Here is a 15,554-nt window from a genome sequence, read left to right as displayed (position 1 = left end):
GCCGCCGGCACTTGGTCTCGATTAGCGCCTGGCCAATCCCCCACCCAGGGACAAGGCATCAGGACGTCACTGTTACCAATCAATCGCCACCCAGCCATCAACAATCGCGACGCTGGTCCTCTTTGCTGCCTTGCTTCTGCTCATTGGCCTAGCTTTCCTTCTCATGTTCCTAGCGTCAACAAAAAACAAAACCCCCTGGCTGCCAACTCATACCGTGACTCATGCATCTACAAGCCGGCCTTTCTGCCTGGACTTGAATTTGGACACTTAATACGGGAGATTCCTACCGATCGTTCACACCAATACGCGACTTACCTTCAACTTTCTTGTCCTCCCGTGAACGGCGCCCAACACCTCCCAACAGCGGCGCGTGACTCGAGTCATAAGCAGGGTGGTCATTGTGCGCAACCTTTGTTTTGTTTTTCTTTCTTACTTCTGAGCTTGGACGTTTGAAGACGCAAGAAAAACAACAACGGAAGTAACCTTGCCACCCTCGCTTCAGCCTCTTGTCTCGCTTTTGTCGGTCACTCACACCCCACACTCACCTGGTCTCGCCGGTTACTGTTTGCTGGATACTCTTCTGTGCGACGCCATGTCCTCGCGCAGACGGCAGATTACCGTTGAAGACTCTTGGCGCATGGTCGACGGCGAAAACGACAGCTTCGACACCTCCCTCTTGCCTGGGGCCACGCCCGAAGACGACAACGACGACATCCTCTCCCCTCTATCTAGCGAGCAGCCCTCCTCCGGCGTACCCTCGCAGCAGCAGCACCAGCAGCGCAGCTCGCAGAGCCAGCCGAACTCCAGCTTTGGCTCACAAGACAGCATCCGCGACTTTGTCAAGCACCAGGCTGACGACAACGTGATTCTACGCGAGCCATTCCGCCCGAGCATACCCTCGTCCGTCGTCGGTAGCAGCAGCCTCAACAGTCTGCGCCAGGCGCACAGCCATCGTACCCCCGACCCGGAGTTCAGAATGCCGACGCTCGACGTTGGCAGCGACCGCAGAGGCTCCGGCCAGAGTTCCCGCACAATTCGCCCAGGCAGCAGCCCGCGCGGCGCCGGCGATTCGACCGTCGTGCGACGACGTGGATATGCTTCGCAGGACACAACTCCCGTGAAGCGCCGAAGCGCGCGACAGAGATCGGACTATGACGAGTATGAAGCGCATCGTCGAGACCGACGCGACGACGCGTCCTCGATCCCGTCCCTCTCAAGCGGCATCGCGCGATGGGCGGCGGCCGTCGTTGGTCTCGCCTTTCAATACGCCAAGCGGCCTCTTGCCCTCCTTCTCGCCGTTTATCTCTCCTGCGGTGCCATCATTATCACACAAAACATGCTGCAACGGTCCATCTACGTTTCTCTGTCGCCCATCTGCCGCGTGCCCGGCGCCTCGCTCCTGAACCTGCCCTTTTGCACCGACACGCGCTTCGGCGGCGACAAGCCGGAAATGCCCACCAGCCCCGTCGAGTTTGACGACCTGATGGGCGTGCAGGCCAAGTTTGAGGACGTGCTGGAGAAGAGTGTCGACGGCGCATCGCTGCCGCTCGAGATGAAGCGCTCGGAGGCGAGCCTGCGCGACCTGCGCACGCTCGTCAAGCACAGCGACATCCAGGCGCGCGACGAGCTCATGTTTGAGTTTGACGGCTTCATTGACACGGCGCGCCAGAGCGCCGCCGACCTGCAGCGCTTCAACACGCACGTCGGCTCGGCCGTCGACGCCGTCATTACCATCAATCGCTGGACCGCGCGCTACATAGACTCGCTCGCACCCCTCTCCTCCGACGGTGCCATCTCATCTTCCACGGCCGCTCTGACCACCTGGTCCGGCTGGCTCTTTTCGCCGTTTCAGCCCGCGGAGCAAGTCTTTAGCGAGCGAATCCTCCGCGACAAGTACGTGGAGCACACGACGCTCGTCTCGGAGCGCATCGCCGCCCTCATCCTCGAGGCGCAGGCCATTCTGCGCCTGCTCACGATAGCCGAGGACCACCTCTCGCTCATCTACGAAGTCTCCTCGCGCTCCGCCGCCACGCTCTCCTCGCGTCGCGACGAGATCCTCTGGAACGTGTGGACGCTCGTCGGCGGCAACGCCCGCCGCCTCAGCAACCTGTCCCAGCAGCTGACCCTCCTCCGGCGGGTCGACGCGCAGCGCTCCACGGCTGTCATGCAGGTCAGCGCGCTGGTCCTCGAGCTCGAGGCCATCCAGGCCGGCCTCGGCGACCTGCGCGACCGCGTCGCCGAGCCGGGTGTCCTCCGCGACGCGGAGAGCGCGAAGGTGGCCACGCTCCCGCTCACCATCCACATCGAGACGATTGACCGCGGCGTGGAGCGGCTCGAGGCGGCAAGACGACGCATTCGCGCCGCAGAGGACGATCGCGTCCGGGAAGTGCTCGCGAAGGGAGGCGTTCGGGACGATCAGGACAGACTGATTGGCGATTCTCCGCGTTCGTGAGTGCCTCTTGTCTGTTTGGCTTTGCTCCTAGAGTCTTTGCTTTTTTTTTCATACAGTTTGGAATTGGGTGACACGAGAATGAGACGAAATGAACTGGGCACTTTTTCTCTTTTTTTTTTCCCTTTTGTTGCTAGAGTCGATATTTTTTATGTTAAAGGCGTCGGGAAACGGATACAGCTGCTTTTTGTCTCTTTTTGGTCCAATGACATTTTCCTTGGTCATCTTTTCCTTTGCGTCTGGGCACATTCCCTACAAAGTCAGAGAGAGAGAGAAAAGTAGCTACACACAGTTTGTGTAAAGCCATAAGCACAAATGGTATTCCCGTGAAGCTACAGTACTCGGTTGTCAATTTCATTCACAAAATTACCCCGGAATGCGGTCACAGATTGATTGTAATAGGTTCAATATATAACAATTCGTATATGACAATATAACAACAGTCCATCTTATCCTCTCGTGTTGCGCCCAAATAAGAACACGTGATACGGCAAGCAGCGGACAACCTCGCTCCCGCTCAATGATTGAAGACAGAAAAATGTTCCACCAAAGTCACCAGTATACAGTATATAAACCAGCAGCCAGCCCATCTTCCAACAATGTGGGTATCGACCGAGATGAAGATAGATGAGAAATAAAAGTGCGATTCGCTGTGGATGTTGTTTGAGCCAACATCACTTCGTAAAGTCGTGAGTATTAAAAAAAGAGAACCGAGAATGCACATGTATAAAAACGCCGTCGCAATGCTTTTGTTTTCCCTTGTTGTAGTCGCGTGCTAACGCCGATTGATAAAAAAATGTAAAAAACGCCGAGCCCAATATTGTATGGTATCATAATCCTGGAAAGACCTTGGTGACTGCGCGGCGCCATTTGGGACGTGATTGATCGGGGTCGTCAAATGGCGCGTTTTGGTTGGCAATCTCTCGCATGCGCTCACGCGCAAACGAGGACGGACTGCTGCGACCAACAAAGCCAGCGAAACCTGTTCGAAGCTCTGAACCTTCGGGCTGTGTGGGCAGTACGTGGAGGGGTCGGGCTTTCGACTTTCGCGCGCGCGTTTTCTTCGGAGGCGGGGCAGAGGCAGCTGGTTGCGTAACGGAAGGTTGTGGCGGAGGCGGCGCCGCCGCGGCTGCTGGTGTCGGCGTGTTTGTTGTCGCAGCAGCCATCGGGCTTCCACTTCCAGCACTGTCATCGCTTCCATTTCCACTCCTTCCGGGAGATTCGTCTCCACTGGGTCGTTCGGGCGGCGATGCTTGTCGCTTCTCGAGTTGGATATCCTGGCTCTCTTCAGAAGAGGACGACGAATGGAAAAAGCGCTTTCCCCAACCCGGCTTGCCCCAGCCCTTAAACTTGGCATCGCCAGACTCGATAGAAGAATCGTCAAATTCGACCCGTTCTCGTAGCTTGCGCAGGGCGCGCTCGCGACGGACCATGGCGTTGGTAATCTTTGGGCTGTAGCCTGGTGGGAGCATGCATTGCTTGCACATTGGGCAGAGGGAGCTATTGCGCAGAAGGAACTCGTCGATGCATATGGGGTGGAAGATGTGATGGCAAGGCAATTCGCGGATGACGCTGTGGCGATCTTCAAACTCGACAAGGCAAATGTGGCACTGAGGCTGGAAGTTTGTGGCGGTTGTATTGGCTTTTCCGGTCACGGCGGAGCGCTGACTGCGCAACGTCTGGACGCTGTCTGAGATGACGGTGGCGGATGAGTTGCTATGGCGGTCGCTTCTGCGCTTCTTTTTGCCCTTGTTGGACCGCATAGTGGACGGGTCTTCGGACGTGGGTGTGGACAGGTCGTAAGCAAGTTCGGGTTGGCTAGTGTAAGTAAATAGTGCAAAATCCTTAACATGGGAAGCGGGGACGGTTAAGCGCTTGATGCCCATGGCCTCAAGATCAACTTCGCCAGACTCGACGCGCTTGCGCAAAGAAGTGCGGCGGCGGCGCTGGATGAAATGCATGGTGAGGGAGACGGAGGCGACGATGAAGAGGAGAGCGCCAATGACAATGAGAAAATAGACCCATAGCGAGGGCAGGCTCGCGCTGCCCTTCATGGTGAGTTGCGCCCAGATCCTGACGTAATCTGTTTGGCTTGTGCCATAACGCTGCATGATTTCTGCGCCGTGAGGAACGGTGTCGGCAGTTCCGGAATAGAGGCTCAGCTGATGCATCATCTGCTGGCCCTCGATACCGGGGATGGCAAAGATGGGGAACCTGGATTCCTTCCAGGCGCCGCCGTCGTCGAGATTCCATACTGCGGAGTCGGGACCTTGAGGTTTATCTGTAGAGTTGTTTGGTTTGTAGAAGATGAAGCCGCGAATGGGATCCAAACGGGCGGCGGCGAGGTAGGCCTGGACGCAATCTATGCTGAACCAGGGGGCGAGGGCAATGAGGTTGTAGTTTGCGGGCGGAAGCTGGGCCCGGCGAGTGACGTTGTGGGGGATGAAGTCGTACTGCTGAGAGTTGCACGAGGCGACGGTGGAGATGTCAGGGACGTAGAGGAGGCCTTGTATGACGCCGTTGAGGGTCTGGGCTCCGTTGGTGGAGAGGGTGGTGAGGTTCTTTCTGAGGTGCTGCTCGTAGCCAAGATCCTGGGCGACATCTGTAATGTTTCGTATCAACGACGCAGGGACGGTGCTGGCGCCGTTCCAGGACGGGTTGCTGAAGAGCAGCACCCCGTTGTAGAGCCCTACGAGAGACATGCTGGCTGTGACATGCCAATCATTGGGCGGGGGGCATTATAGAGCGCGCACCGGCGGCGCTGTGGCAGGGCGGCGGCGAGCGAACAAAGGGTCGAGACAATATCGTCGGGGTATGTCGTCGCGAGGGAATTGTCGGTAGAGGTATACCGACGGGGGCCGGCAATGGGAGGGGGGCGTGTGTGCGCGGTTGTCTGCCGTTGTGCGCGAGCAAGAGTGGTGGCGGATGTCGTGAGCAGAGCAAAGCAGACGTCGCGAACGCAGGGGCGGGTCGTGCGTTTGAGTAAGGAAAAGGGCCGTCGGGCGGATGACTCGGGGGGTCAGGATGACGAAATCGAAAGGAAGCGGCGGGGAGGGCGACGGAAAGCGAAAACGAGAAGCCGTTTCGAGCGACGTTGAGGCGACGTTGGGATGAAGGACGCAAGTAAGAGTTTAATGGCAGGCGAGAGGAGCAGAAATGGCCCGGCCGGGGGAGGCGTTGAGGCGTCGGTACGGTACTGGCGGTACTGGTAACCACCTGGGTAGGTAGGTAGGCAGAGAGGCGTGGGCAGCAGCAGAGAGACAAGAAGCAGAGGCAAGAGACAAACAGAGGAACCAGGCCAGAAGAAGCGTAGGTAGTAAGTAATAGAGTAATACCACTGGCAAGATGCATGTACAGGTACCTGCAGCAGCCATCACGCCCGCCAGGGTACCCAAGTACAAGCGGCCCTTGCCTTGTCGCAGCGTTGGCGGTTCAGCGCGCAGGGCGACGACAGGGCCTATCGAAAAGGTACCTACGCTCGCGGCCTGCAACACCTTACTCGCAGGTACCAGGTACGCTCAGGTGGCATCCACCCGCCCACTCGTCTGCTGCACCCACCACCCACCACCCACCACCCACTAGGTACCTAACACCTACCACTAGAAGAAGCATGGGCGTGGGCATGGGCATGGGCATGGGCATGAGCATGAGCAGCGAAATCTAGACTCGGGCCAGAAGGAGCAGCGAGGGCAGGATGAAGATGACAGCTGTTGACTGCTAGTCTGTGCCTTTTTTTTAATCCTCGACTGGTAGTTGTTTTAACATGGTGTTGCGTAATACCTCAACACCTAGTGCCGAGTACCTATTGTCCAGTCTTCAAGTTCACAGGGCCACCTAGGCACCTACCTTGGGTACCTACCTTGCTGATACCATTGCACCACAACTGTACCAGTACGGATAGCGGGTGCATTCGTGGCTCAGCGGCCGCTCCACCGTGGCGGCCCCCCAATAACTGCACTGTGGCACTCTAACCTAGTGCCCAATTAGCAGGTCAACCACAAGTCTGTCTGTCCCTGGTCGATACCGATATCCATGACAAACGGCCAATTGCCTATCTCAACCACACAACCACACCACCACCGCAGCCGTCTCTCGACTCACTCGCCCTCCATGGCCCTTTGCCTTGCCTGAATCCCATCTTCACCCTCTTCACTAGGCAGTTATTCATACCACGCACTACTCATTTACGCCCTCCATAAATACCAGCCCGCCGTCCGCTCGCCTGCATTAGCCTTCCGCCGCCTCCGCCGCCCGCCGCCCGGAAGGTCTCATCACTCGCGCGACAGCCCCAGCCTTGCTCGGGGAGAAAGGAGCCCTCCAAACTCGTCCCGTAGCATGATCGAACGATTTTACTGGTACCGTAATAATAATTCCTAGGCACGATGCCATACCGTCCTCGCTCTGTTGGGCTCCCGGCTTGGCGTGGCTGGCGCAGCGGAAGACGGCACATCCGCAGCACTCCCACATCGAGACTGTCAGGTTCCTCCCCCAAGTCCATGAATTTACGGGCTGCACACATCCAACTGCCAGCCTACTGGTACTGGGATATCGTCTTCACTTCCCCGGCTCCCTAGCTAGTTCGCTACTGGTTTGAATAGTCTGCTGCCACGCCATTCCAGTATCCTCCTGTCAGAATACGGCCGCTCCACCATCGTCTCCTAGACACTTGCTGTTGAATCCGTGGCTGACCGCTGGTATACTTTCCTTCTTTCACGTCTGCTCAGTGCCAGCGTTCATCGGGTGTGAAACTATAGCTTAATGCACGGGCCGCAGTTTCCTTTACCGCTCCCGGCTCTCCCATCTTTGCGTCATCGAGTCATGCCGTGCAAGCTCACCCGATCTCTCTGTCTGTATCCATTCAAACGGCAGACGAAGCGGCCGTCGACTAAAGGTCATGGTTAGGGGCACATCTACCTCGTTCCTCACAACTTGGCCAACGGAAATCTCCATCTCGGCAGCTCCCCGACTGCTTCTCGCAACTCATCGCTAGATCCACGACTCGCCCGTCTGACAAGTGTACTTAGTAAGTTAGTCGGTGGCTAACCGACTAACTAAATCAGACTCTCAATGTTGCTCTAGTCCACTGGTATTTCCACCGACGCTACTGTCTGTCTGGGGTGCATGGACAGTCTGGAAGCGCCCAATTTCAATAGCTCGCCCAAGGATTGGCCTCGTTGCCCACTCTGGGACTGACGGATCGAGATTTCACCGGCTAGGGAAATAAGATGCGTCCTCCGTCAAGTCGTCACGGAAAACATGCAGTATAGACAAAGGACGTTCAAGGGAAAAAGGCCCAGGCGGGAATAATGCACTGCGATAGCCCGGCCGAGCCAGCCACAGACGAGACCTAATAAACTACTCCGGTGACAACGCGCCGGATGTCGTGTCCACAGAGACACGCTACCAGTAGCGCTACGCAGCCGACTCTGGCTCATCTCTGCTTCCTCGTAAGGCGCTGGGGTGAGTACCGTGACTGCCAGCATTTCCTACACCCGTCTTGCACCACACTCGGTGTGTCTGTCAAGTGGCTCTCTCGGACCCTCATTCCCTGTAGAATTAACGTCGTGTTCCATCAGCAGGTGGCAGGCAGGGTTGCGCCGCCGCCGCCCACTACGTAACGCGGACGCTGATCATGGCCGCCAAACCGGGACGACTGGGTACCTCGTCTGCAGGCTGCACATCACAGCACGCCCAAAAGCCCGAGACAGTGGACGGATAGGAGGCCCGCCGTTGCGAATACATGGTCCCTTTCCCTGCCCTTCGTTTACTGGTACAGATTACTCCGTACGGATGCAGATACTTTAGTGCCAGTCGACAGCCTCGTACCAGCCGATGCGAATGTAAGGACAGCGCTTAAACAAGCCACAATATGGCTCGACTTGTCCAACATCATATAGTGCAACCGATTTCACAATGGAGAGAAAGAGAGCAAACCGCCTCCTTGCAGAGCGAGACTGGCGGCGCCCTGCAGCTTTTCCATTCATTATTAGTCTGCATGCATAAAAACCCCTCACCCGCCCGCGTGCCGCCGTGATCCCTCGCAAAAGGACCCCGTCGATCGGCCCCAGCGGGCACGCGATTTGCAGACCTAAAAAAATAAAAATAAAAAACTTGAAAATGAGCTGAAATAAGGCCCTTGAACGATCAGAGGACCCTGCGCGTCATATGTCATCGATGTGGGCTTGGCTTCTCGGCCCCTTCACCTTTGGGAAGTTGATCGTCGCCCGCGAAATGCCTGGTGCTGGACCACGCTGGGCTGCTGGGCAAACACACACACACACAGATTGATGCCCAAAAACGGCCAGCAAAAGGCGCGCAACTCATTCCCGGATATGTCTTGTACTCGAAATTCATGCAGGCTCAGCTCTTCCGTCGGCTCCGGCTGATCCAATCGCCCTCCCCCCTCTTATTCGCTTCTCGCCGCCCGTGGCTGGCTTGGCTCTGGGGGAGAACGGCCTTGCGCAACTCGGCCTGCATCTGACTACTTCGTACGCCGATGCTCTTGGGGTTGCAACGCCGTGTCTTGCCTTGTCAGCGAAACATTGTTGTCATCGCAGTTTGCGCGAATACATTGTATTCTTCGTAGTTTCCCAGTCCTGTACCCTGTACCTTACGTCACGTGCTTGATCTGCTCATTTGTTCATGCCCTCAACGGCATGGAAGTGGTCTATGGTTGGTACTAATGTGGAGGCATGTTCTGACAGTTCATACTTCACTCTCATAAAACACAATATTATGGGAGAATCGCGTACAATAAACCACCCAGAAGTATATCCGAATGAACGAGACCCCAAAACGCCCGAAAAAATATATAGAATTGCCGATACTACGCTGCCGCTGGTGATTTTTTATCTCTTGAAACCTGTGCAGGGTAGGCTGCGATTGTGACGCGTCTCTCTACACGCGTCGCCACGAGCCACGGCATTTCCAGCAAGTTTCGCATGTTCCATGCACCAATCCGGGCTGAACAATTCAATTTGGTGTTTGCTATATAAGAAAAACAAAAAAACGAGAAAAGTGGCTAGACTCTTTCATAGCTAATCTTTATCCGTACCAATGCAGTAGCACATCCAGGATGAATGGCATCCGATTAGTATCGTTCGTTGCCATATTCATCATCTTTGCGGCCATGGCGACCAGATCCACCATGCTCTCGTCGACCGGACTCGTCCTGTCGACCGTATTCGTCCTGTCTGCCATATTCATCTCCGCCACTGTTGCCGCCGTGCCTTCCCTCACTGCGGCCACCATAGCCACCCTCGTTGCCACCGCCGTAGCTGTCATCACCACGACCACCGTAGCTACTCTCGTTTCCGCCGTAGTTATCGTCGCGGCGCGAACCATATCCGCTGCTTTGGCCATAGCTAGTCTCCTGCCTGCCACCATAGCTCTCCTCTCTGCCACCACCATAGCTGCTCTCTTGCCTGCCACCATAGCTATCCTGTCTGCTACCGTGGCTCTCCTCCCTGCCGCCATAACTGCTTTCTTGTCGTCCACCATAGCTCTCCTCTCTACCGCCATAGCTGCTCTCCTGCCGTCCACCATAGCTGCTCTCTTGTCTGCCGCTGTAGCCACTGTCGCTTCTACCGCCATGGCTCTCTTGTTGGCGCCCACCATATCCACTGTTGCCGCTGCCACCACCATAGCTACTGTCGTTCCCACCGCCGTAGCTGTCGTCTCGCCGGTTGTCGTTGTCATGTCTTCTGCCACCATAGTCATCGTCTCTCCTCTGGCTAGAGTTTCCATAGGAGTTGGAGTCCTGTCGATGACCACTATCCTGTCGACCGTACTGGTCACCACCGCTACTTCCGTACTCCTGTCGACCTTGGTCGTTTCTACCGCCAAAGTTGCCCGAGCTCTGGCTCGGCCGAGTCTCAGTTCGGCCACTGCTGTGTTTCATTAGAGCTTGCGGGGGTGCCCGGGTGTAAAGGGCTACTCGTACCTGCCCTCATTGTCATCCGTGCTAAAGATGGACTTGATGAATCCCTTTAGACCACCCGATTCTTCGCCTTCCTGCTTGCCTGGCATTTGTATACCAGTTTGCTGCTGCACCATATCGGAAACTACGCCAGATGCCGTTGAGAAAATGGCAGTGGCCGCAGCACTTGCAATCTTGGTTTCCATAGTCTCTGGCTCACCATAAAGCTTACGCATCTCAAGCTTCCCACCACAGCCATGCCCATGGCCAGTATCGTGAACGCCCTCTTTGTGGTTGTTACCCTTAAAGACACCATCACGAGAAAGCTTCTGACGATAGTCGTTGCGCTGGTCATCGCCCATTTGACCCCACCATTCCTTGACACTTTCAAAAATCTTCTGGCGTGCCTCAGAGACGCCGTCATTGCCCATTCCTCTCTGTGCAGGGTGGTGAAGGACGCCGTAAATGAGGCGATCACAGAGACGGTTGACATCGATGCTGTTATCGTCGATAGCCTCCATCAACTGTGGAACCACCCAATGGACAGTCATAGCGGCACTTCGACCGGCAATCTCGTTCAGGATCTAGTAAAGTCAGCACTTGCATTTCACCGCGGGCACAGTTGGAGTTAATCTCACGTTGGAAAAGTGGTCCTTGGAGAGCATGGAATGGGTCGGGTCAGTGCTGTTATCGTCGTTGAAAACAACATGCTGCTGGTCCTGACTGCTCTGAATAATCTCATCCGAGCCAGTCTTCAGCTCGTTGCGAATCTGTCGAATTAAAGGAACAATAAATGGAGCCATGATGGAGAAGACAAATTGGGTAAGCTGCTCTTCAAGCTGCTCGATAATCTTGGGCAGGACGGGGATCTTGCCAATAGCATTGTCAATGGTCTTCATGATGTCATCATGAAGCTTGATGGCAGGCATAATTTGCTCGTAAATGTTCTTGACGTACAGGGTGAATTCTTCGGGATCTCTCGGGGAGACGGAAGTGTTTTGCATCTGGGCTGCATTGGCGTTTTCCTGAATCTCGTCGATTTTCTGTTTTTCCTGCCCACCACCAAGGATGCCATCGGGGATCTTGTCAAGGAGTTCGCGAAGGAAGCTGGTATCGGACTGCTTGCTTTGCTCAAGCGTTCCTTCAAGCTCCTCAATTTCGTTTTGGGTGAGCTTGTCAGACACTGGGCCGTATTAGCAGATAATTCTAAACCGTGGTAAACGGGAACACAAGCCTTCGCCGGTAACAGAGTGCAGAAAGTCGACACCACCAAAAGTGCCAGTCACAATAGGATACACAGATTCCTGCGCGCCGTCGAGCTGGATTTTAGTGTTGGTACCACAGTGGGGGAAGACGTCACGCTCGCCCATTTCGATGAGGGCAAGTTCAGTGTAGTTGCTGTGGGCAAAAAAGTCTACAGAGTCGTGTTAGCGAAGTTGAGTAACATGATGCACTGGCGAATTTTGCAAACGTACCCTCCAAGCAGTGCAGGCCAGTGCCCATGAGGCGGAGCGCTTCATTGCGATCAGTCTTATCACTGTTCTCCTTGTAGCGACGACCAAGCTCGATGCAGCGGGTGAAGAGTTGGCGAACATGCTTCGCCGAGGTCATGATGTTATCAGATTCAGAAGCAATATATTTCTTCATGCCATTGCGCTCGTCGATGGAGAGTTCGGCATTCTCGTCGATAGGGCCTCGGAGGCGCTCGTAATACTCCCGGGCGTCGACGTTGTCGGCGTAGTCCTTGGGGTTGTCAATGTGGTCTTCGGGACGGTAGCAGCCGACTCGATCGGCGGTGACTTCGAATTCGCCGGAGCCGTAGCCAAAGGTCATGAAGCCAAGAACGCAGAGGAGCAAACGGATTGCTTCGGCGGAAACAGTCTTGACAGTGCCGACGTCGATGGCCTGGGAGTAGTCGCGCAGCCAGTTGCCAAAGTAGACACGAGACACCATGAGCTTGCTGAACTTTTTGCCGTTGAAGGCTTGTGCCATGACGATGGAAAGCAGTGCATCTTCAATATCACCGTGGCGCCCTGTTTGAAAGCGTGTTAGTTGAGCCAGGCGAGCAAACGGCGATTGCAGTGGACAAGAGACCACTAACAGTTTTGTCCTTCGACCTTGGAAATAGAAGCGATGTTTCCAGCACCGAAAGCAGCGGCCGGGCTTGCCAAGGCGGCAAGGATGACGAGACCCAGCAGCAGACCTGGGAATCGGAAGCTAGTCATGGTGATGGGGCAGACTGTATAAGCTGTATTCTGGGCGATGCGATGATTCTATGGGAGTTGTAGTGTGCGGGAATCTGACCAGCTCGATGAATATTGCAGTATCTGGTCGAATGCAACGAACGGGTAGGAGAAGAATAAGTGAAGTATTGGAAGAGGGAAATGAGAAAAGTGAAGATCAGACAAGAGGAAGAGGGGGCCTCCAGCAAGGAGGGGTTCGTGCTTGGTGGGGAGATCATACGTCAGTCACAGTGTCTAATTATTTTTTGGAGGCATTGCACACGGCAAAGCGCAGCGGAAGCACGCCCATCACTACATACAGTGTACTACTAGTACTAGACAGTGCTTTAGCTCAGTCAGGTAGGACGAGATTTTCAGGCATACAGGCGGAATCGAAAGACCGGTGAAGCTCAGAGCGCCGCAGATAGTGGCTCGAGGCGCAGGCAAGCAACGGCACTAATCGAGGGGCACGAGCTGTGAGTGGCTGGAGCGAATTTAGAGCCCGAGTGTTAGGCCGTTTGGGGCAAGTTTTGGAGGCCTGGAGTAGGACAGGGGGACGCTAAAGAAGTGAACCTTATACTTTGGCTGTTTGAGTAGCATAATAACTGGAGGCGGTGCCTGGGATAGATGGAGATGTGCGGGCGATGATACGAGGGCATGGAGGTGCGGTAGAATCAGTGCGTACCTAGGCCTGCGTCTGTAATCGTCTTTGGACGAGAGCGGACGCAAAGACGATGAGAATAAAATCGAAAAAAAAAATAAAAAAAATTTGACCAAACTTGATACATCGACAGCTAGACGTGTTTCCAGCCGTTGATTGTTTTGGTATGCATCCAATTGCCTCTGCCAAACGACTTGGTCATTCTACACGCAGGCTGAGACCCTGAAACTGTTGACAGAGCTGGGGGCTGCAGGCGCAATAGACATAGTGGGGCGCTGGCCAGAATCGCTTGCTGGAGGTGCGCTGGTCGAGCTGTGCAGCCTCAGGCCGACATGCGCTGAAAGACGGCCTGGCCAAACTTTGACTGCCACACTGCCCCGGATGGCCTCTAGCCGCCGCCCGGCTGGTGCAAAGCGGGGGCATTGCCTGTGGCCCTTTGTTTACACTGCGACGCGTACAGGGCATCGACGTGTTTCTCTTGCGCCTCACGAGCAGCCCTTTTCCATGACAAAGGGATATTGAAAAAACTCGATGTTGAGTTGTTGTCGATATATTTTTTTTCCTTTCTTGAAGAAGTTTACAATCATGCATAATGCGCGGCTACACTCTGCGGATTGATAGATACATGCCAGTCTCTGGAGGTACATCTCCTACGGCTTCTCTACCCCGCCAAGTGCAGCCCAGTGAGGTGCTGGAACTTGTCACATAGACCAGATCAGTCTCTCGAAGACACGTGCCGCGCAGTCGATATCTCTCCCTGGCCGCCCCTCGCCAATAGACGTGGAGCGAAGCGACTGATTGCTCGATGTGATGCTTCCTCATGTCCTCCATATTCAACTTGTAGTACAGTACGGTAGGGGGACGATTGGTGGGCTTGGAGCGCACACGCTACCCTACTGGCATCTACAGAGGTACATTTAATTCGTGTGACGACGCGAGTACAGATGCAAGACAGGGAATGTCAAGTCATATGCACAAAGCATCAACGAATTTCACTAATATACGTAGTGCAACTGCCACTGAATAATAAGCGTCGTGGCCGGATTGGCAGAACTTTGGTGTTTGGCTGTAATTGTTCTGCTTAGCTACGTACGAATGCAAGAGAGTCGGGAAACCCTGTCATTGGCATTGGCGAGGGTACGCTAGGTAGTTGTGCTGGGCATCGAGTTGAGGGGATCAATACCAACTACCTACGCCGTTACAAGCCAGAGCTCTGGAACATGCCTGGCCAGGTGATGCTCGGCGGCAATGGCTGGGAAATGCTAATTCTTCAGTTGGCCCCGAGGGCGGTGCTGTTGGGCGATATAGGGCTCCATGCTCTGGCACGATGGCCCAACAGTCGCGGCGGGCCGCGACCACGATGCAACCTGCTTGCCTATTTTTAGGCATATGGTGAAATTCACGGCTTCTCCAGCAGAAGCGACTGCTTGGGGCGCCTTGATTACTCTCGTAGAGGAACGCTGTGGCTGCTGAGGGGTGCCTGGAGGTCACTGGTCACCTCACCTCGCCGCTGGGCATGGCGCGGCGCGCCGCCGGCGGTGCTACGACAGGACAGGACCTGCTACGTAACAGTCAGTGTCAAGCCATGATGCTGACACGCTCTTAGCGATCAGAGTGAGGTGAGGGGTAACCGTGCTGAGATTTACACCTCCTGGGCATGCCCCGAAGCCACTGGAACGACCAGCAAGTCCTCGCAGACTCCTGGGTCCGACCGAGGAACAGCGTGGCGCTAGGCCCAATCACTGATCAGGGGCTGCTTTGGGCTCTGGCATCCTGGCCGCTAGACATGGCCGCTGCCTTCCAAAGCCACAGTTTCACAAGGTCTACAGGGCATCACCAAAGTCGCTACGAGGTATCGCTGGACCAGAAAAGCGTCCTGGCCAGCGGCCAAACCAGCTGGCGGCAGCGGTGTCAGCGCCGGGTGGTCACCACGATGGTTGCGGATGATTTTCACGCAGGACTGCAATCCTTTTCAACACTAGTTCGAACCGTCTCGAGAGATTTAGTGTTTATATAAACAGATCGAAAAAAGATGCACCGTTAGGCAAGTACTCGGTCTATACCAGTGCCAGCTGGCTTTACTAGGACGCTGGCGAGGACGCAAGAGAGGTCAAGCCTTCTGCTGCAGCACAGGTGGGGGAGTTACGCAACGCTGCTCAGGCGAAATGATCACTGATAGGCCCAAAGGAGAGAGAGAGCTGGCTTGCAAATTGCTTGTCAGGGGTGGCGGGAGAAGGCGGGGGATGGCATACGGGTGGGATGAGTGATGGGTGGTGGCCACGGAGGGCTACAGTGAATCACTGC

General features: G+C 55.3%; 3 protein-coding genes across 3 annotated transcripts; 1 reads left to right on the top strand and 2 right to left on the bottom strand.

Annotated features, from left to right (window-relative positions):
- Nucleotides 1–592: 592 nt before the first annotated feature.
- On the top strand, nt 593–2,452 carry LMH87_006514 (uncharacterized protein; the record flags this gene model as incomplete). Its single annotated transcript, XM_056204415.1, has 1 exon — nt 593–2,452. The coding sequence occupies one exon, from the start codon at nt 593–595 to the stop codon at nt 2,450–2,452; it is 1,860 nt and encodes a 619-aa protein (XP_056059774.1).
- An 827-nt stretch (nt 2,453–3,279) lies between these two features.
- LMH87_006513 (uncharacterized protein) lies at nt 3,280–5,151 on the bottom strand (the record flags this gene model as incomplete). The annotated part of the gene is made up of 1 exon (XM_056204414.1): nt 3,280–5,151. The coding sequence occupies one exon, from the start codon at nt 5,149–5,151 to the stop codon at nt 3,280–3,282; it is 1,872 nt and encodes a 623-aa protein (XP_056059773.1).
- A 4,388-nt stretch (nt 5,152–9,539) lies between these two features.
- LMH87_006512 (uncharacterized protein) lies at nt 9,540–12,592 on the bottom strand (the record flags this gene model as incomplete). Its single annotated transcript, XM_056204413.1, has 7 exons — nt 9,540–9,825; nt 9,874–10,338; nt 10,392–10,951; nt 11,006–11,550; nt 11,602–11,781; nt 11,843–12,400; nt 12,469–12,592. 7 exons carry the CDS (start codon nt 12,590–12,592, stop codon nt 9,540–9,542), a joined length of 2,718 nt encoding a protein of 905 aa, XP_056059772.1.
- Nucleotides 12,593–15,554: the final 2,962 nt, after the last annotated feature.

This window comes from Akanthomyces muscarius, chromosome 1 (genome assembly GCF_028009165.1).
Source record: "Akanthomyces muscarius strain Ve6 chromosome 1, whole genome shotgun sequence".
Lineage (NCBI taxonomy): Eukaryota > Fungi > Ascomycota > Sordariomycetes > Hypocreales > Cordycipitaceae > Akanthomyces > Akanthomyces muscarius.
This window is presented reverse-complemented; position numbering and strand designations above follow the sequence as displayed.